At 41.1% G+C, this 21,979-nt stretch overlaps 2 protein-coding genes across 3 annotated transcripts in view; both read left to right on the top strand.

Annotated features, from left to right (window-relative positions):
• CANX (calnexin) overlaps positions 1–14,585 on the top strand; it is a 38,715-nt gene extending 24,130 nt beyond the window's left edge. For both annotated transcript variants that reach the window (XM_004696853.2, XM_030888801.2), the window contains exons 4-15: positions 206–264; positions 1,122–1,263; positions 1,719–1,800; positions 2,292–2,484; positions 2,989–3,178; positions 5,331–5,444; positions 5,659–5,815; positions 7,628–7,843; positions 8,426–8,545; positions 9,426–9,555; positions 9,749–9,825; positions 12,352–14,585. In XM_004696853.2, the coding sequence (XP_004696910.1) occupies positions 206–264; positions 1,122–1,263; positions 1,719–1,800; positions 2,292–2,484; positions 2,989–3,178; positions 5,331–5,444; positions 5,659–5,815; positions 7,628–7,843; positions 8,426–8,545; positions 9,426–9,555; positions 9,749–9,825; positions 12,352–12,405 (1,534 nt within the window). In that variant the 3' untranslated portion in view covers positions 12,406–14,585. The remainder of the gene's footprint in view (positions 1–205; positions 265–1,121; positions 1,264–1,718; positions 1,801–2,291; positions 2,485–2,988; positions 3,179–5,330; positions 5,445–5,658; positions 5,816–7,627; positions 7,844–8,425; positions 8,546–9,425; positions 9,556–9,748; positions 9,826–12,351) is intronic.
• A 3,840-nt stretch (positions 14,586–18,425) lies between these two features.
• Positions 18,426–21,979, top strand: part of MAML1 (mastermind like transcriptional coactivator 1) — a 50,687-nt gene continuing 47,133 nt past the window's right edge. The window contains exon 1 of the mRNA XM_004696852.3: positions 18,426–18,716. Coding sequence (XP_004696909.1) covers positions 18,426–18,716 — 291 coding nt within the window. The remainder of the gene's footprint in view (positions 18,717–21,979) is intronic.

A 21,979-nucleotide genomic window follows, 5' to 3' on the forward strand; every position in this document is an offset into this window, starting at 1 on the left:
TTTTTAAGGGTAAGAATTAAATGATGAGCTAGTTACTTTTGTTAAAGGCTTATGAGTTAAGTACTCTGCATTATCACATAATAAATTTTAAAAGTTGCAAATAGAATGGCTAAGAATAGATTTTTTTTATTAGCAGTTACATGTTTTCTCTTCACTGGTAACTCATTTATTTGAATCTGAACTTTGGGGTTTGTCTTAATTACAGGTGGATTTTATCCAAAGCCAAGAAAGATGACACTGATGATGAAATTGCCAAATATGATGGTGAGAATTTTATCTAATTCTGATTTAGATAAATGATTGGGTTGAAGTTTGCCCTTTTGTTTTCCTGATATCTCAAGACTGTGTTAAAAGAAAACGTACATTTTAAGATTTTCATACACTTGTCATCTTTGTGATTTTATATTTTACAGTGTTAGAAGCCACTTCCTTCATAAGAGCTGTAAGCCCCCAATAAAGTGATCTTTAAAATAAATAAATAAAATCACTTTCTGGGTCAATTTTGACTCACAGTGACTTTCATACAGGGTTTGAGGCTGCAGATCTTTACAGGAACGACCAGTGGGTTTGCTACTCAACCTTGTGGTTAACAGTTCAGTGCTTACTATGCCACCAGGGCTATTTAATACTCATTTAAGAACCATAAAATTACAAGTTGTCACCTACGATGATGTGTGTTGGAAATGAAAGGTCTTATCTGGGCATTGGGAAAATGACTTCTACAATTTTAACAACAAACATGTTCTAGTGTTTGTTGGAGGAACCCTAACTGCAATTTGCAAGAGCTCGACTACTGACTGAAAGGTTGGTGACATGAAACCACCAGCTGTTTTGTGGCGAATAGTCTAGGTGATCTGTCCCCTTAAAGGTTACAGACTTGGAAACCTTCTGGGGGCAATTCTACTCTGTTCTACAGGGTTGTTATGCTATGAGTCAGAATCCACTGGATGGCACACAACACAAATCGATACGTGTTTTAATATTAATAGTTTCAACTCACAGATAATTGGAACATAACTACGATTTTGAGAGTGTGATAGACTTTCACAGCCTAGAGATTTTTTTGTCTTCTCATTTAAAGGAATAGTTAAGAAGTGGAACATTTTTGTGTTATCTTCTAGGAAAGTGGGAGATAGATGAGATGAAGGAGACAAAGCTTCCAGGAGATAAAGGACTTGTATTGATGTCTCGGGCCAAGCATCATGCCATCTCTGCTAAACTGAACAAGCCTTTCCTGTTTGATAACAAACCTCTCATAGTTCAGTAAGTGATAGGGGGGTGGGAATAGAGACCTTCTGGGAAGGGTGAGCCCAGAAAGGTGGCTTCAAGGAGACATTATATTGTAGAAGTATGTGTTTGTGGGGAAAAAATTAGGAGATTTATAAATTTATATTAACGTGCGCATAATTTTCAGAATATTTAAATAATATTCAGTGATGTATATTTTTTAACTTGCCCAAAAATTGTTTTGAGAACAACGGACTGTTTTTCTTGATAGCAAATGAGCCTTCTGGATTTTGTAAAAAGTATCTATTAGGAATCTGCATTAAGCATTTTTTATTTGTTGTTTTAGGATTGGGTAGCCATTCAAAAGCAACATAACCTTTCTTAAGGAGATTATAATAAAATACACAACCAAACTGGGCAAGAAGAGAAATTAAGAGACTCAAATTTGAAATGACCAGGTTTTTTTTCTGCTTTTCTCTCTGACATATTAGGTATGAGGTTAATTTCCAAAACGGAATAGAATGTGGTGGTGCCTATGTGAAACTGCTTTCAAAAACTCCCGAACTCAACCTGGTAGGTACTTCTGTTTTTAGGTTGCCACCCACAATTATCTTTAAAAATCTCAGACCAAAGGAAAAGGGAATGTTACAAGACCTGTGAAAATAGAGGCCCCCCGTGTTGATTAAATATTTTTGGAGGCCTTGGAACGCTGGCTTTTATTTGAAATTCAATTGGGCCATGAATTTCAAAGCTGGTACCAATTATTTCTGTTTTATAACTGCTTTTGGTTCTGTGAAATTTTTAGTTCAGCAAACATTTCCTTGTTTCTTGAAAGAAGGGGTAATCATATGCATAACTTTATTGTTATAACACTTAATAGTTTCTTATTTTTAAATTTCCTGATAATTGCTGGTATGAGAATAAGCCTCATAAAGTAACCAGCTTTTTCTTTAGTTGCAGCAGTAGTTTATTGGAATTTTATAAGAGGAAATAGCACAAGCTTTGTAAAGATTGCTTTTGAATACTCTGACTTAATTAAAGTAACTGTTTTTTTGTCTCTAAAGGATCAGTTCCATGACAAGACACCTTATACGATTATGTTTGGCCCAGATAAATGTGGAGAGGACTATAAATTGCACTTCATTTTCCGACACAAAAACCCAAAGACGGGTGTATATGAAGAAAAACATGCTAACAGGCCAGATGTAGATCTGAAGTCCTACTTTACGGATAAAAAAACACATCTGTTTACATTAAGTAAGAAAAACTCAGAGTGGGGGTTTCGTTGGAATTAAGCATTTGCCATCCGTTAATTTAAAGATGAAATATGTAGAGAAGTCCAAGCCTGCAAATAAGAAAGGAGTCATATGTCTTACTGGTGAAATGAGCTTAATTTGTCAGAAATGAAACTGTTCTTGGTTAAACAAAGGGGATGGCTGGTTGTCCTAAACTTGGATGATGTCACTTGGTAGCTAACCCATTTGTGTCAAGCCAGTGGTTAGTTTATGTACCTTTGGTGTTTACTATTGTTTTTGATGATCATAAATGAAGGTTTTGGTTTTTAAAAATTTAAACTGTCATTTGTAGCTTTTGGAAAGTAGGGGAACTAGAATTTTGTTTTCTTAGCTAAAGCCCAGTAGCATGTTCAAGGCTACTGCAGGCATGGTGCTTCCTTCTTTTAGAAGTTGTGAACTCTTGTGCTGTAGTAGAGAGAGCTTAAGATAAGTGATTAACCTTTATGTTGCGTTTAATTTATTTCAGTCTTGAATCCAGATAATACTTTTGAGATATTAGTTGACCAGTCTGTTGTGAACAGTGGAAGTCTGCTGAATGATGTGACTCCTCCTGTAAATCCTTCACGAGAAATTGAAGACCCAGAAGACCGGAAGCCAGAGGACTGGGATGAAAGACCCAAAATACCAGACCCAGATGCTGTCAAGCCAGATGAATGGTAAGTCTTTGGGGTCTGTCTTTAAGTGTTAGGAAGCATTTTGTATTTTCCATGTGATTAGCACAACCAAATGTTGGTTGGCTAAGAGCTAATATTTTCAGTTAGCTGTGCTACAGTTTGAACTATAAGGGGAAAAAAATGTCTACTGTAGCTGAAAGGGGGTCATAGTGATCATCTGGATGGCATGACTGTTTTGTTTGGCCTCTGGTAGTTCACATGACAGTTGAACTGCCCCATAGAATTTCCTAGGCTGTGATCTTTACCAAAGCAGATCATCCGACCTACCCGTGTGTGATATGAGAGGGTACCGCAAAAAACCTGAAACCAGTTTTCCTGCTAGGTGAGCATTGAGCAACTTGCTCTGATTAAGTACACCCAGTGGCCTCTCTTGGAAAGGTTCTCTCTGGTTACAATAAATTTTTTCGTAAAAACAATTTTGCTCAAACCTCATTTTTTTGTGATGGCCAATATAAGAACAGCGTGTAGCTGTGAAATTTTGTTTCATGCTTGGGAAAAATGCCACAGAAATTTGTGATGTTGAACACAGCTATCAGAAGAACTCAAGTGTATGAGTGGTTTTCTCATTTCAAAAATGAAATGTCAATTGATAACAAACCTCATTCTGGACATCTGTCAACTTCTCAAACAGACGAAAATGTCAACTCCATGGTGTATTTGTAGTTCTTTCCACTAGGTCAGACTGTTAATCAAGCTTTCTATTTAGAGTTTCTGAAAAGAATGCATAACCATGTGTGACAAAAAGGGTTTGTGACAGACGGGGGACTGGTTTTGCCATCACAGCAATGCACCTGCTCACACAGCCATCTCAGTGCACCAGTTTTTGGCAAAAAACACACACACCTATATCCCTCTCTTGGCCCATGCTTTTAACTCAACTGACACTCTGTGTGACTTCTTTTTGTTTCCTTGAATGAAGAGGGACATGAAAGGACAAGAATTTGATGACACAAAAAGTGAATTAAAAAAAACGAGAGATGACTCACTGACTCACTCTCACTCTCACTCACTCACTGTCTCACTCACTCACTGACTCACTCTCACTCATTCACTGACTCACACTCACTCAGTCTCTCTCACTGACTCACTGTCTCACTCACTCACACTCACTCATTCACTCACTGTCTCACTCACTGACTCACTCTTACTCACTCACTCACTCACTGACTCACTCACTCACTGTCTCACTCACTCACTCTCACTCACTCATTGACTCACTAAAAAAAAGAAGAAAAAAAGAGAAAAAAAAAAAAAACGAGAGATGATGTCAGCAACTCATCCAAACAGATGAGCTTGAAAAATGTTTTTTCCAAGAATAGAATCGCAGATTTGACAAATGTGTTAAGTGTTGTAATGGAGAGTACTTTGAATGTGATAACGGTTGTTTTGTTGAAAAAAGTTGAGTAACATAGCTTTGGGGGGGGGGAATTCTGGTTCTCCATTGTCGGTTCAAATTCCCAACCTGTCAGTAGCCAATTGTTAAACCTTTGTGTCACAGGAATTCTTGAAAAATATTTAAGTTATGAAATACTGGAATTATACTTTGATTTTTAAGAATGTAACTTTTTCCTATTTAGCTACAAACAGCACTCAAAAATACCTGCTCTGTGTCGAGCCATGATATACAACAAATTGAAAGGATAATATGCCTACACAGAGCTCCTAGTCTAGTTGTGAGTTGGCTGAGTCAATAAAATGGCCTGGGATCCATTAGCAGATGTTACTGGGTGATAAGAGCACTGAGTATATTTTATTCATGGTTTCTACTGTAAGAATTGTTTCTTAGTATATTTTATTCATGGTTTCTACTGTAAGAATTGTTTCTTACAGCAAAGCAAATCAGATTTGAGACTTGGAGGCAGGAGAAAAGTAACATAACTAAGTGGTGAAGGTAGGGAATTTTTTTTTAATGTCTTTGTTGGTTGTAGGAGTTACTTATTCTGGATTATTGATTTTTTTTTTAATCAGAGTAAATGATTTAAAAATATCATTTTAGGATGGACTATTTAAAATTTTGATACTAAGTAAGACCTAAATATTTTTGGTTTGCCATGTACAAGTCAATTTCACAAAATGGGATCATGCTGTAATTCTGTGACCAGTGTTGTTATTCTTGGCCTTTTCTTTTCTGAAGGGATGAAGATGCCCCTGCTAAGATTCCAGATGAGGGGGCCACAAAACCTGAAGGCTGGTTAGATAATGAGCCAGAGTATATACCTGATCCAGATGCAGAGAAACCAGACGATTGGTAAGAGCTTTAGTTAACTATTTTAAGCGTGTGTTTCTTTTGTAGTGAAAGAATGTCCAAAGATAGCTTGATGTCCAAATTCTTGTGTATAGCTTGAGAAATTTAATTACCTAATATAATATGGTAAAATATGCAATTCTCAACAAAAGACATCATTACTGAAATGTAAAAAGCTAAGAGAAGAGTTGCTAACTTGCTATTTGTGCCTCCACAGGGATGAAGATATGGATGGAGAATGGGAGGCTCCTCAGATTGCCAACCCTAAATGTGAGTCGGCCTCTGGGTGTGGTACCTGGCAGCGGCCTATGATTGACAACCCCAATTACAAGGGTAAATGGAAGCCTCCCATGATTGACAACCCTAACTACCAGGTTTGTGCCTCTTGCTGGTTGATCTGTCATCATTAAGTTGGAGAGAGTTGACATATGGCTCCATGACCACAGAAATTAAATCTTAACAATTGGGAGAGAATGGCTTTCATTGTGGCTTTATAATTAAGTTCAAAAAGAAAAAGAAACGGGTAACTTGTGATTTGGGCACCCTGTTATTGAGTTGTGGGGATGCTTCAGCTGGCGGGTTCAAATCTCATGATTGGCAAGTCTGCAGTATGATGGAAAGAAAATTGTGATGTGACTGGGGGCCTCAACCATGGCAAGCCAGCTCGTGGCTTGATCTCAGTATCTTCTACTGTAGAAGGTCTGAGATTCAAGTGAGACAGTAAGAATAGAAGTGTTTCAAATCTTCAAATGTGTATGAGAATGAACCATTCAGAGCCTTGTCTCTTCTTTTTCCGCCCTAGTAAAATTATGTTTTAGCCACTAGTTTTCACTTTGTCAAACTTAAATCATGGAAAGTGGGTCTCTCTAGATACATGCACTGTAGTTTTGGTTTCAAATACATTTTTCAATTGTGCAAACAAGAAGATCCTTTTTTTAAAATCATTTTATTAGGGGCTCATACAACTCTTATCACAATCCATACCCACATCAATTGTGTAAAGCGCATTTGTACATTCATTGCCCTCATCATTCTCAAAACATTTCCTCTCCACTTAAGCCCCCGTCATTAGGTCCCCATTTTCCCCGCTCCCCCCTCCCTTGATAATTTATAAATTATTATTTTGTCATATCTTGCCCTGTCCGACGTCTGTCTCCCTTCACCCACTTTTCTGTTGTCCATCCCCCAGGGAGGAGGTCACACATAGATCCTTGTAATCGGTTCCCTCTTTCCCACCCACTCTCCCTGTACCCTCCCAATATCGCCACTCACACCACTAGTCCTGTAGGGATCATCCACCCTGGATTCCCTGTTTCCAGTTCCTATCTGTACCAGTGTACATCCTCTGGTCTAGCCAGACTTGCAAGGTAGAATTCGTGTCATGGTAGTGGGAGTGGGGAGGAAACATTTAGGAACTAGAGGAAAGTTATATTTTTCATCCTTGCTACATTGCCCCCTGACTGGCTCGTCTCCTCCCCGAGACCCCTCTGCAAGGGGATCTCCAGCAGCCTACTAATAATGGGCTTTGGGTCTCCACTCCGCACTCCCCCTATCATTCACTATGGTAAGATTTTTTTTTGTTCTGATGATGCCTTAAACATGATCCCTTCGACACCTCGTGATCACATAGGCTGGTGTGAAGAAGAGCCATTTAAGAATTGTTCTTCATCTGTTGGTCATTTAGGTGGACTGCCATTTTGTCTTTTACCTTCAGTATTGTAGTAATCACCCTTCCCAGTTTCAGGGTGTGTGTGGTGAGTATTTCTGTAGGTAGTTTACCAGACATGAAACTGCTGATTGGAGATGATTTAAGTTTTAAGTCACCACTGAAAAAGCCCATACTGATTTATGCTACTGTTCCCATCATCATTTGCTAAGAGTAGAGGCTCCTGGAATGGTCCATGCAGGGGTATGTGGTGGTTTGGACCAAGGTCATGAATGGTATTGGGAAAAAATGTAGTTGGAGTCTAGAAAATGTTAGAGATAAAGGGTATGCAAAACACTGCACATGCTGCTTGGCACTCCACTAGCATTTTTACATTCTTTCTGTTGCTCGTTTAACTTTCATGAAATTGCCATTATTTCTATTGGTCTTACAGAATTCATCATAAATAAAGCTCATTATAATTGTTGTTGGTGCTTTTCTGAAAACACTTTTCTTCTCCCCCCTCCCCCCCATTCCCTAGGGAATCTGGAAACCCAGAAAAATACCAAATCCTGATTTCTTTGAAGATCTGGAACCTTTCAAAATGACTCCTTTTAGTGCTGTTGGTTTGGAGCTGTGGTCCATGACCTCTGACATTTTTTTTGACAACTTTATCATTTCTGGTGATCGAAGAGTGGTTGATGATTGGGCCAATGACGGATGGGGCCTGAAGAAGGCTGCTGATGGGGCTGCTGAGGTTCGTGCTTGCATCTTTCTGGTTTTGAGTCTGATTTTTGCTGCAGGTAACTAGTTGTTGTTTTTGTGAAAAGTTCTCTAAGGTTTTGGGTTTTCCCTTACTGACATAAAAAATGTGTCAATAAGTTGCTTGCTACAGAAAAATACTGGATTTTTGGACATGATTTCATATAATTAAAAGTGAGGTGTGTTTTAATGTGCTCTTAGATATTGAACCTCGGTTTACTCAGTTTGTGGAATTTTTAAACTATTGGTCATATGGCAGAGCTGGGAATTAAATTGAAGAGCCATGGACAGACATTGGGATAAAGAAATAAATTATTCTTTCACTGCTTCTTGAGGTTAAGGGATCCTTTTACGGTTGATTAAGAAACCAGCTTTCCCACTTATAAAAGGGGAAAGACCTCCATGAAAATGGAAGCTTTTGTACAATTCCCTTTTTGCCTGAAAACAAACAAACAAACAAAGAAAAGGGAGGTGCTCAAGTGAGTAGTGTCACGCAGTCGTTGAACAGTGAGACAGAGTAGCCTGTTTTTGGTGTCCAAAAAACAGAACTTGTAATCAGTGCTGTCTTGTCTTCCAGCCAGGAGTCATGAGACAGATGATTGAGGCAGCTGAGGAGCGCCCGTGGCTTTGGGTGGTCTACATTCTGACTGTAGCCCTACCCGTGTTTCTCGTTATCCTTTTCTGTTGCTCTGGAAAGGTAGGCATTTTCTTTGGAATCACTTTTAGAAAGATTTCTTGTGATTTAGTTAAAAATAATTATAATATGTTGCCTCAAGTTTCTCTGCAACAAGTTAGTAATGGCTGAGCCAAATTTGGTGTTGCCAAATACAAGTGTGAAGGTTTGATTCACTAATCCTCACTGGTCATCTGTTGTGCCCAGATGGAAGTAAAATCTATAGCCCTTCAGTTTCTAGTGTTATTTAGACTACCTCATAATTAATACTCTCCTTCACATTTGGCAGCAGCTTTTCTGAAAAATAAGCTTTGATATAAAACCAGCCCGCTGGGCACAGACCAGGCTTTTACTTCTAGCATAGCTGTTTCTATTCTTACACCTTTGTGATTATCCCTTGCCATCCTTAGCCTCCCATAAAGCACCTGGTGGAATTACTGTATATACTCCAGTATGAGCCGACCCGAATATCAGCCCAGGCACCTAATTTTACCATAAAAAAATTTGCGGAAAACCTCGGCTTATACACGAGTACATGGGTACTTGAGCTTTCATGTTAGTTTTTCTGTTTTCCCGTTGTTGCATGAAGCCATGTTTGTAAATGCACTTCTGTTTAGACTTTCTCTCTTCCTACTAAGTGAAGATTCTTTTTACATTTGGGACATGCTATAGTAGAATCAAAGTTCATTTTTGCCTTACTGTTTTTCCTGCTTTGATGTCCCCGACACCTCTATACAGATAGAAGAAAAACTCCTTGAGGAGAGCAGTGATAACCAACTCCCTTCTACATCTCCCTCCAGTGTGGAACCTGTGCAGACCTTAGCCTGTAGCTATTCAGTAATTATATGACCATGTAATATGGGAAAATGTGAATAAAACTGTTGCACTTTGGGGAATATTTTAGAAACAGTCTGGTGCTGTGGAGTACAAGAAGACTGATGCTCCTCAACCAGATGTGAAGGAGGAAGAAGAGAAGGAAGAAGAAAAGGATAAGGGAGATGGAGATGAGGAAGAGGAAGGTGATGAAAAACTTGGTAAGTCGTCAGATTGCCCAAATCTAATAGAAGCCATGATCCTAAGATGATGTTTCAGATACTCAGAAGCAAGTTAAAGTAAAAATTGTTTTATTAGACTTTTGAGGTGTGTTTTAATACTAATTATTTAACACTGCCCTCCAGGGCCAAATATATATTTAAATATTAAATATTTTAATTGCTTCTATTCTAGAAAAACAAAAAAGTGATGCTGAAGAAGATGGTGGCACTGCCAGTCAAGAGGAGGAAGATAGAAAAACTAAAGCAGAGGTGAAAAAGGGGGGTGGAGTAAGCTTTGTATTTTAAGCGACTAAATGAAAGGCATGTTCAAAATAAGGGTGATTGTCATAGATTGATTTACAATGGCTATGGCAATAAAATCTTGTTAAAAATTGAATCCTTGGGGATGAAGGCCAACGCTTTAGTTGGTAATTTCAAGCTACCTTTAATTCTGAAATAATTTTCTATGCTGAAAAATGTTCCTTTGGAATCAACAAAGTTTTAGGGAGAAAGCTAAATAATAAATAATGCACTTTCTAAGATGGTGTTTGAGGTTATTTTTGGACGGTTCTGTCAATCCTCCCTCTTGTCCCTTTTTTTTTTTTTTTTAACTAGTCACTGCATTCTAAAGGCTTCGTCCTTATTGTCCATAGCTTCATACATTTGATAGTGCCTGCCCATTAGTTAGTTCTATGCTAAGCATTGTTCCAAGGGTTTGTCGTGTATCAGGGAACTAATCCCGTAACTTCGGGAAGCTGAAGTCCAAGTAGGGGAAACAGACAACAAGCAGTTAGCTTTTAAGGAAATAAAAGACATAGAATGTTAGAATGTGATTGTCAGCAGAGGAAAGGGAGAGAGAAAGGTATTGGAAGTGCTAAGCGTGGCTGGTGAGACCTCATTAGAAGATGACATTGAGCAAAGATTTGAAGGGAAGTGAGAGTGCTTGCGGTGGGGAGATCAGTGAGTAGAAAGAGAACAGTCAGTACACAGGCTCTGAGAAGTCGTCCACTAGAATTGGAGTAGAAAGACAAGAGGGGAAGCTGCTGGTTAGGAATACTCTCAAGGACTTGGATAGACACTGGCTGTAACAGTGGGCTTAAACATAACATTTTTTAGTGTGGTACAGGGTCAGGCAGTGTTTAATTCACAACATAGGGTTGTTATGAGTTAGAGCAGACTCAGTGGGACCTAATAACAACTTAGGCCACTTTTAGACTTGTTTTCTCCTAGTTAAGTGGGTACTCTTGCAGGTTTTTGGGTAGAAGAGTGATGTAGTTTGATTATTCTGGCTGCTGTGTTCTTTAGATCAGGTAGACACAGACCAATTACTAGGCCCCCCTGTAAGCATTCTAAACAAGATATGGTGGCTTTGAGCAGGGTAATGGGAGTCAGGAACAGAGGACTAGGTGAGTTTCTGGATCAGGATTTTCTGATGGATTAATAATGAAGTAATTGGATTCTTGGTTTGAATAAGGGGAAGATTAGAGTTGCTGATACAGTTTTATGTTGAAACCCAGCCTGGCACAAGGGTTCATTGCCACATTTCTTTAATGTTGATTGTCCCCTAAATCATTACTAACGTTATCATGTCCACACTTTTGCTTTCAGACATCCCCTTTCCAGCATTTGTGTTTCAGTCTGATCCTTCCTATAAAACTACCAGTTCTCTTTCCAAGTGCCGCAGTTCTGCCCTTCTTTTGCTAAGTCAATGCTTTTCATATTCTTGTTGATATTTTCTGTAGATGTGGTCTGTTTCAACTAGAATGCAGTCCTTAAAGGTTCTCACGTACTTTTTATATCTCATAAACTAAGTTGCCTGGCACAACAAAAAGTAACTGTGGAGAAGCCATGGTCTTGTAGTGCTTACAGGTTGGGATGCTAACTGCAAGGTTAGCAGTTTGAAGCCACCATCCACTCTGCTGAGAAAGATGAGTGGACTCTTTCTGCTCCTATTAAGAGTTAGTCTTGGATTCTATGCTGTCTATAAGGGCTGCTATGGGTCGGGAATGAACTCAGTAACAGCAAGTTTGGTTTTTTGGTTTGAGGTATAAGGAGCCCTGGTGGCGTATTGAGCTACACTATGAATAGAATCGACTCGAAGGTAATGAGTTTGGTGATGGAGTAGGAGCATCAGGCTTGTCCTCTTAAATGTTGTTTGGGGCTTGACTAAGTAGTCTTTAGTCTCATTGCATCCCAGGTTTCTCATCTTCAAAGTAGGGATATGTTGCATACCAAGCAAGATAACATGTAAAAGCATAATGTTTGATCTGTTTTTAAAGTATTTATGCATAAGACCAGTGTTTCCCAAAGTGGGTAATACAGCCTCCTGCTGGTGGGGTGTGGCACTGGAAATATGGCGGTGGGGGGGTGGAGCGCTGCAAAAGCAAATTCAGATACTTTTCCCCTCTCCTTTCCTCAGAAGGGGGCTGTCAGCCAAATAAATTTGAGAACCTTTGGGTTAGACTAAGTATATGTAGTGGTGGTGTTTCTAAAACAAGGACAAGTAAGCTAAATTTTAGTTTGTGGACAAATCCCATGATCTCTTCATTCTTTTTTGCATGAATTCTTTGAAACTCCATTAATAGACCCACCCACACAGACCTAGAGGGAGGGTAACATAATAAGATGAGATTGGATTTTTGTTTTAGTACATTTCCTTCTAACCAGTTTTCTCGAGTTCTTTCTTCTGGATTACCCTCAGCCTGACTTACCTTGGAAATTGGGTATTGTTTGTTTGTTTGCTTGTTTTCCCCTGTTTTCTAATTACAGTAATTTTCTTGTTTTTCCAACCAACAGGAGGATGAAATTTTGAACAGATCACCAAGAAACAGAAAGCCTCGAAGAGAGTAAAACAATCTAAAGAACTCGGTCTGTGATTTCCTCCCCCTTCCCATCCCCTGCAAATGTGGTCCTAGGAGAGGACCCAGCACACCTTAGGTTGAAACTCAGAAAACCTCAAGACGTCACCATCAACAGGTTCCCGTTGAACACTAGCCTATGTAACTTTGAACATCTATCAGTAAATAATTGCAGTTGTGGCATAAGGGACTCTGTATCTGTAGACAGCAAGCATTTAACGTAATGGTTGTGAAGTGTAACCTGAAACAACTAACTTGTAATTTTTGTTTCTAAACACTTTTCTTATTTTAAAATGAGTGATAGAACTTTGCCAATCTTTAAAATCTTGGCTTAATTTAATATATTAATCTGTCCATGCAAAAATAACATCAACATTTAGAAATACTAGGACAGTGAATTACTGTTTTTGTAACAGATTTTTTTTTAAGTTTGGTATTACAAAACATTCAAGTGTCTCTGTCTTAAAAATTATGAATCATGTTTAAAATGCAGTCTTTTGTGGTTATAATCTTGTTTGGCTTGCTTCCATTACTCAGTTCCTTTCAGGAAACTGAGAAGGGTTAGATGGAAGCCCAAATTTCGTAAGTTATACTAAGAGATAAATTGTTTTTTCATTTGATGTTAGTTAACATAAAGTTATGTGTGTTCTGTTGTCCTTGGAACTGCTCAGTTCCACAGCAGCTTTGCAGCTTGTGGAGGAGGTGACTCAATGTGGCACTGAGGCATTCATTCTTCACACCAGGGGGTCTGGCATGGCCTTGGCCTTCTCCCACCCGTGGTTTGTAAAGGAACGCTGGCAGGGCTTGAGAGCTCTGGAATAGATGCAAATATTGTAATCTCCTTTTTCACCGTGTTGACACTGTTTCCTTACCTAGTCCCTTAAACTCCAGCTTTCTCCTCTGCTATGCATTTTCTTCACAGCACAGCTTGTCGTCCGTTGCTGAAATAATTATAAGCTCTGCATAGTGTTAAGCTTTATTGTGATGTATGTTTCTTTTTCCTTTTTAAGCAGGCCCACACCTTTCCAGGGTCAAAGTACAGGATAGACTACAATCTTAATTTTTTCCCCCATTTACTCGTTGTGAAAGACTTTACAAAGTCTAATCCCGAGGCAAGCCAATTCAGAATTGACTGTAATTAAACGAAGGCTAAAAGTATTCATGGGAGGAGTGACATAATAGCATGAATTACCTGATTTTTGTAGCTGCTAAATCTTTCACGTCTTTGTTTGCAGTTATGTAACAGTTGTGTCTTAAATTACACAATAAAGCAATCTTGTTTAATTTTTTTTTTTAAGTATGTGGCTTGTAAAAATTTTTTCTAAGTGGTCTTAGAGTTATTGTTTCATGTGGAATGCAGATGGGTGCTATCAGAGCCTCTCCCTCATTAATATAGTGTAATATTATTACACCACACTGAAATGTATTCATCCATTTTTTCCTCAGAGGCGCTTCAATTGTACCAATGATACTGTACCTTGCACTGAATAAACACTCCAGTGTTTATATTGGGGAGATTACTAAGGAATAAGGACATTCGTTAAAAAAATGAAGGCTGTAGCTGTTTATTTTGTTTATCTTTAACATTTTTACTGGTTCACAGATTTCTTTCAAGGGTGGGGTGCATTTTTCTTGCTGGTCATTGCTTTATTGTTTTCATCTGTTGTTTATGGTCACAGTGACCTTAGCTATGTATCAGACTTCCCCAGATGTATTGAGTACAAATAAACAGTTACTTAGCAAGACCTTAACATTTGTCTGCAGGTTTCTCCTTGAAGAAATGTGTAGGATCACTATATTTCCCAGAATCTGCAGCCTGCACTCTTCCAGTGAAGTCATACCTCAGTTTCTTCCCGCCAAGCACTGGTGTGTTCATTCCCCCTCTCTCCTATCCCACGTGCCCCCAAATAACACAATGCTTTGTCTTCTCATTTTCACTGTTTGCGTCAAGGTGCAGCCTTCCGATTAAATGTCTTGATACATTGATGAATGACCAGCAGCAATTTCCAGCTAAAAAGGCACTTAGGATTTTTACATGCTGGTCATATGTCCCATTGTTGTAAAAAAAATGCCCACTCCCCAGCAGGATATGCTCCTCAACTTATCCACAGAGAATTTCATTTTGTCACATTACTAAATGGTATTACATTAAAGCCCTTTGTTAAGTGTCTACTTTTGGCTGAACTTATTCATGCGTGATCTTCAATGTGTGTTTCATTCTTTCAGTAGTGGGGTATTCTTTAATTGACTACTGCATGAGACTTTCGTAATGTGCAGAAACTGTTGGGAGACTGTGGAGTAATTGTTATTTCAAGGCATGAGCTAGTCAGTCTTCAATTTGCTCTTAACTCCTCCTCTTGCTGAATTGTAGTAATTTCTGTTGTATAATAGAACAGCTCAGAAAGGGAGGGAATGCTACTGATCATTTATAGATAATACTCTTTTAAGACTTACAGGTACCATTGAAATTAAAATTTTAATTAGAGAATAGTTTCTCTAGACTCCCATCATTCATAAGTTTTACATATTTCAGGATGTTTTTAAAAGTATGCTAAAATAATTTTTCTGTGATCTGTAAAGCTTTTGAATTGCATGCTGAGTACCTAAAATACAGTGCACCTTGTTGCTTTTTCTCATTATATGAAATGAAATAGATTAACTGAGTAAAACTATTTTAAAAAGTCAAACCATGGTCCCTTTGACTCAGTGACCTTACAAGGCAGAGTAGACCTGCCTCTTGGGGTTTCTGACACTTGAAATCTTGGATCAGACAGCCTCAGTTCGTCTCCAGAGGAGCTGACCTTGTGGTCAGCAGCTTAACTTCCAAGACTACATTATGACTTTGATGTGCTCTAGGTACTTGATGGCACTGTGGGTTAGGTGTTGACCAGCTCGCTGCAATGGCTGCAGTTCAAATCTACCAGCTGCTCCCTGGGAGAAATGTGAAGCTGCTTGCTCCAGTGCAGATTTAGTCAAGAAGCCCTAAGTAAGATTGCTATGAATCAAAATGGACTCCATGGCTGTGGGTGGTATGCCACTACCTCCTTAAAAAATATTAAAAAGTGTATTTATTGATTGTATTTGTATAAAAATGGTATTTGATCCTTAAAAGTTCTTTTTTTTTTTCTTCTGACTTTAATAAAATAAAACTGATGAGTCCTTAAAAGTATTGTGGACCCTGGGTATTGTGACTAGTGGATGAGTCAGTCCTGGGAGAAAATGTACCAGTTTATGTTATTGATGATGGTGCCCTCAGTGTGCAGACTTTCTGGCATCTTGATGATTTACCTATTAGCAGTTAAGGTACTAATGCCTTCAAATCCCCTTCACCTACTGTTTAAGAACTAAAGCCAAGTGAGCAGGAACGAATTGTCCTCAATTTTACCTAATAGAGCATCTTCTAAAGGTACAGTCCAGTCACCTTGTTTTTGAATGAAGTGCCTTTTTCCCCCTTTTTTAACATTTTTATTGGTACTTTATCCACATATACAATTCAATGATTCAATTATATTAAGAATTGTACAGTCATTAAGCAGTATCTTTCAAAAAGCTTTTAAAGGTGGGGAGGGAGGGGAAAATGAAAAGCTCAAGTAGAAGATGTTTTGAAGATGATGGATGGCGACAAATGAACAAATGTGCTTAACAACAATGGATAGATGTATAGATTGTGATACAAGTTGTACGAGCCACCAATAAAATGACTTTTAAAAACCTTAAGTATACTGACAAAAACATACTTAAGTAGTTTCTACATGTACAATTCAGTAACATTGATGACTTGTTTTGAGCTGTGTAACCATTCTAGCTTTAGTTATTCCTCCTAACTAATCTCTGGGGTTGCCGTTAATAGATCCCTTATCCAAGCCAAAAACTCAGCCATTCAAGTCAATTTTGACTCAGTGACCCTATAGACGGTAGAACTGCCCCTGTGGATTTTCAAGATGCTAATTTTTAAAAATCTATTTTGGGCTCTTACAGATCTTATCAACAATCCATAATTCATTTGTATTAAGCACACTTGCATATATGTTGCCATCATCATTTCCAAAACATTTTCTTTCTACTTGAGCCCTGGGTATCAGCTACTCTTTTCTCCCCTCCCTCCCCTGCCCTCATGAATCCTTGATCAATTATGTATTATTTCGTATCTTACATCATCTGTTGCCTTCATCTACATTTCTATTATGTGTCCCCCTGGGGGAAGTTTATATATCCAACCTTGTGATCATCAGTTCCCCCTACCCTCATGGTATCCCTACTCCCACTACTGTACCTGAGGGGTTTATCCTGGATTCCATGTGTGGAGAGCCCTTATCTGTACCAATGTACGTACTCTGGTCTAACCGGATTTGTAAGGGATAACTAGGTCATGATGGTGGGGGTAAGCATTCAAGACCTAGAGGAATGTGCTTTGTCGGTGCTATACTGCACCCTAGTTGAATCATCCCTTGTGACCCTTTTGTGAGGGGATGTCCAATTGTCTACAGGTGGGCTGTGGGTCTCCACTCTGAGCCCCCTCATTCGCATCAATATAATTGTAGAAAGTCTACTCTTCCTTAAGAGTAGCTGGTGGGTTTGGACTGCTGCCCTTGTGGGTTATGCCCATTGCATAACCAGAGCTCCTTTGATCCCATATGGACAGATTAAAAATGCATCATGCTCAAGGCAGACATTTTTTATTAGTCAAAACTGTTCCAGGTTTTAAGAGTTCAGGGTATACTTTCAGTGTGAAGTTAGTGTACCGTCTTAGGACAAGCTTTTAGAGGTTCTTCGGAATCCATGGTGCATGAGTCTATAGAGTCCATGAAAATTTGAAAATTCACTGAATTTTCTGTCTTTTGATTAGAATCTTGAATCAAATGCTCAGTAATGGTTACCAGGCCCCATCCAATCCAGTTCTGGTCTGATAATAAAGGAGGCAATTAACCACACAGTCCATTTATGTTAGGAGAAACCAGTCCCTGGAAAAGGAAGTGCTTGGTAAAGTATAGGGGGGCAGGGAAAAAGGAAGGCCCTGGACAAGATGGACTGACACGGGCTGTCAGAACAGGCTCAAACAATTGTGAGGATGGCGCACCCCCCAGGCGGTGTTTCCTCTTAGGGTTCTGTTGTGCATACATGAGCCACATAGTGCGGGGCCTCACTATTGCAGACCGGAAGAGAAGGGTTTCTATCCCTGTAAAGATTGGCGGTCTTGGCAACCCACAGGGGCAGTTCTACCCGTTCCTATAGGGTCACTGTGTTGGCGTCAACTCAGTGGCAGTTTTGCGAGCTTACCTGACCAATTAGCGATTATAAATGCAAGGAATGAATTCAAAGGGTTACATGCTGTCATTGACATGGCTACCTTGAGCTTATCATAATCGAAGTTCACAGGGAGTTGGAGAGAAGAAAGGTGTGTGAGGCGCTAGCCGGCCGGCTAGGCCAGCGTCAGGGCCGGCCCTGCTCACCTCCGCGCACCCGGAAGGGCCTGCGCTGGGGGCGGTGTTCGGAGAGCCTCCAGTCACCGCCCTCCGACGTCTCCTGCACGAGGCCCGCCCCCGGGGCCCCTCCGCCCTCACGAAGTTCCTTTTAAATACCGCCCGGGAGCCTACGCGCCCTGCTTACGTGCGCATCTCGCCCACCCGCGCCCGGCCGGCTCTTGCCTCTGATTGGCCGGAGCCCCTGTTCTTCCGCCGTGACGTCCGAGGTCGCCGGCCGAGGTTCCGCCCTCTTCCGAGAGACCCGAAAACAATTTTAAGATGGCGACGGCGGCGGTGCGGAAAACAATGGGGCCGGGGCAGCGGGGACAGGCCCAGGCCTGAGTCGGGCTGTGTGCGCCGGCTCGAGGGTGGCCGAGCGGGGCAGGAAGAAGGCCCCCAGCCTCGTGTCGCAGCGAGAACCCGCCCCGCGTCCCGCGGGGCGATGGCGCGGCCGTGAGGCGGAGAGGGGCCGCCGGCGGGAGCGGAGCCCGCATTACCAGCCGGCCCGGAGAGGCTCGGCCCCGGGCCTGGCCCGCCCAGCCTGCGGCCCATGGTGCTGCCCCCCTGCCCCATGGCGGAGTTCGCGCTGCCGCGGCACAGCGCGGTCATGGAGCGCCTCCGCCGGCGGATCGAGCTCTGCCGGCGCCACCACAGCACCTGCGAGGCCCGCTACGAGGCCGTCTCACCTGAGCGCCTGGAGCTCGAGCGACAGCACACCTTCGCCCTGCACCAGCGCTGCATCCAGGCCAAGGCCAAGCGCGCCGGCAAGCACCGGCAGTCGTCCGCCCCGGCCCCGCGCCTGGACGCCGCCGACGGTCCCGAGCACGGCCGCCCCGTCGCGGTGAGTAGGGCGGCCGGGGAGCGGGCTGGCAGGTGTCGGGGTGCCGCTCCTCCCTGGCGCCGGGCCGCTCCGGAACTTCCCGGAGTGCCGCGACTGCTCCAGCCAAGGGGAGAGAGCGGGGCAGGGCAGGCATGGGGCGGCCGCCGGGGGTTCTTGTCATCTCGGGCACTGGCTCTGTGGCTTCGCTCCGAGACGACGTTACCGTCAGGATTGACGGCTAGCCCGAGGTGAAGGCTGCTGGAGGCCAGCGCGATCCTTCGTCTCCCGGGCGTGTGACCAAAACTGTAGGGACTTGATTTTGGGACAGACCTTGTTAGATGTGCCTGCACTGTGGGGGTTGTCTTAGCACGGCATTGACGATCGCTGTTGATTGAGAGGTTTATTGCACCCTTGCACTTTTTAAAACCCAGTGCTAGAAGGAGTGTCTGGGCTTAAGTATGGGAGCCAAGTGGTTTGAGTTTATGGTTCTGAATGGCAAATTCACAATCTTCGGAAATCTTAGGAGACCCTGGAAGTTGTAAGCTCGTGATCCCCACCGTGTTGCTGACAATTTCCGTTTTTAAGGTATTGAAAATGTCTAGAGCTATTGGTTTATTGGCAAATCATTATACCCTTTGGCTTATCGATTTGACAAATTGGGAGCTTTGGGGATAGAGGTTTTAGAAGCATTTTTTTTTAAAGGGGGCTGCAAGAAAATGCAGTTTTTGCTCTTTTTCCTGGTAATGTAGTTCAGGTGCCTGTGTTCATTCTAGTTTGCTCTCTGTATTTTCTACTTGACATGTTAATTAATAGCTCTTACCTGGGTCGTTGTAGTTCTCACCTCAACCTAGTCTAAAGAGTCTTTCTGTGGAAAGCCTCCTCCTTCTTTGCTCTCTGCGAAAGGTATGTACCGAAAACTCCACCATCATACTGCTTAAGAAAAAAAATGATTGCTTGAAGGGATGACCTTCCAACTCTTGACTGCCCAGGCCAATCTGGCCTAACCCGTCACTCCGTGTCCCTCCACAGGTCTTTGCTCTAGTTGAATTGTTTTCCTCATTCTTGCCTCACTAGCCTGGACTGCAGGACTAGAAGGCAGAATATGTGTGTTCAAGCACAGGTTTTATTGCTTATTGTAGCTACTGGCCAAGTCTTCGTCTTCAGCTTTTCTCAGCCTGTTAACCTGGGGTTATGTTTGGCCACCTCTTAACCCCCAGGATTCTTACAAGACCCAAGAGAAATAGGTGTGAATGTGAAAATATTCCATAAACAGAAAAGCTTCCTACAAGACCCCCTTCTCCCCAGTTTTTAGCATCCTGCCTTCCTTCCAAGTTCTACTAATTTCCTTTCTCCTCTTAAAATTTTCTTCCGACCACCCCAGCCCGTAGCAGTCAATCTCTTTTTTATCAGAATATTTGGCAACCATATTCTCTGGCATTTACTTTTAATGCATAGTTACGTACTCCTTTTGGTCAGGTCTTGCCACTAGACTGTAAGCTCATGGAGGCACCGAGGGCCCTTCACTCAGAGTACACAGCATGAATCTGGAGTCATTTGTATTAGTGTGATAGTATTTTACTCGGTTATGCTTCTATATGCCAGCCTCAGAAAGTAAAATGACTAACTTTATGAGCCACCTGTACTAATAACTCTTAGTTTAAGGATAAGACTGCAGGAGTTGTGATAGCCATTCCACTTAAGGTTGGTAAGGAAAGCTCTTGAAACTCAGTTTTACACACATACAGTTGCCTTGAAGACTCAGTTTAAAAAATTCACTGCCATCGAGTCAATTCAGATTCATAGTGACCCTATGGGTCAAGGTAGACTGGTGCCTTGTTGGTTTCTGAGACTGTAACTTTTTTTCGGGAGTAGAAAGCCTCCTATTTCTTTTGTAGAACAGCAGGTGGTTTCAAACTGCTGACTTTGTGTTAGCAGTCCAACAACTTAACTCTATACCACCAGGGATCCTCAGTTGCTTGAACACTCAATGTATGTTAAAACCAAATCAGTGGCTGCCGAGCTGATTCTAACTCTTGGCGGTCCTATGTGTTTAGTAGTACATCTGTTTGTGCCCCATAGGGTTTGCAGTGACTGTGACCTTTCAAAGTAGATCACTACCATGGTCCCTATCCTGCCCCAAGAGTCCTGCTGGTAACTGCTTATGTGGTAGTCTCCTTTGACCTCCCATGCCCTTTTTAAAGCTATGTATCCCATCAACTTCTTGGACACCATTATGACCTTGTGCTAGTGGTCTCCCTTATCCAGCTAATCTTTGACTCATTTAAGACATAATATTCTATTTTAAAAATAAATCACTGGAACTTTCTTTTGAGGTGCCTTGGGGTAGATTCGAACTGCCAACCTTTTGATTAGTAAGCAAACACCTAACTCCGAAAAACAAACCAAACTCACTGCTGTTGAAGTCAGTTCCAACTCATAGCAACCCTATTATCTGTGTCCGAGACATACCTTCACTGGAACAGCCAACCTCATCTTTCATCTGAAGAGTGCCTCATGGGTCTGAACCACCTATCTTGGCTAGCAGTCCACTGCTCACCTGACAGCATCACCACAGCTCCAAGCAGTTAAATGGGATTGATTAAATGCCTGTTTAAAATTAGACTTCATATCCTGTGTGATATGAAGATACTTAGAAGAAATGATGATATGTTTTGGAGAAAAATCAGTTCTACATGTGTTAGAACTTGAATCTGATTTGTTATTTGTTCTCTGTGTTTCACAGCTAATCAGATATGCCATGTTCTCTTTAATGGTATAATACATAACTATGACTCATGTATTCCATGAGTTTAGACGCAAGTGTTAAGTTTGCTCTTTTCTCTAAGAGGACGAGTGACCCTTTGCATTTTACACTCACAAGTTACTCTAGCCGAGCTTTGGCCTGGAAACGAGGATGTAGGATCGGAAGAGTAGCGTGAAGAAAACAATGGCATTTTCAGTTTTAGTGGCTCATTCAGCTCTGAGAGACTTTGATTATGATTTCAGCTTCAAGAGCACAGCTTTATGTAGACAGATGGAGAGAAGTTGTCACTTAGTCATTGATACTTTTAACAATTCTGCATGTGTTTGAGCTCATCAATATTCTTTAAAAGGCCTTTTACAATTATAGCAACAACACTAAAAATTGATGCCCAGTTCTTTAGCAACCCTTACACAGTTGCTGCTGAGCAGAGAGGAATTTACTAAGTAGTTTTGATAGTTGCCAATGGATTTTGTTACATAATATATAAATATTAATCATTTATTGGGGGCTTGTACAACTC

Source organism: Echinops telfairi, unplaced genomic scaffold, assembly GCF_000313985.2.
Source record: "Echinops telfairi isolate 266 unplaced genomic scaffold, ASM31398v2 ScPeMD7_7469;HRSCAF=8507_0, whole genome shotgun sequence".
NCBI lineage: Eukaryota > Metazoa > Chordata > Mammalia > Afrosoricida > Tenrecidae > Echinops > Echinops telfairi.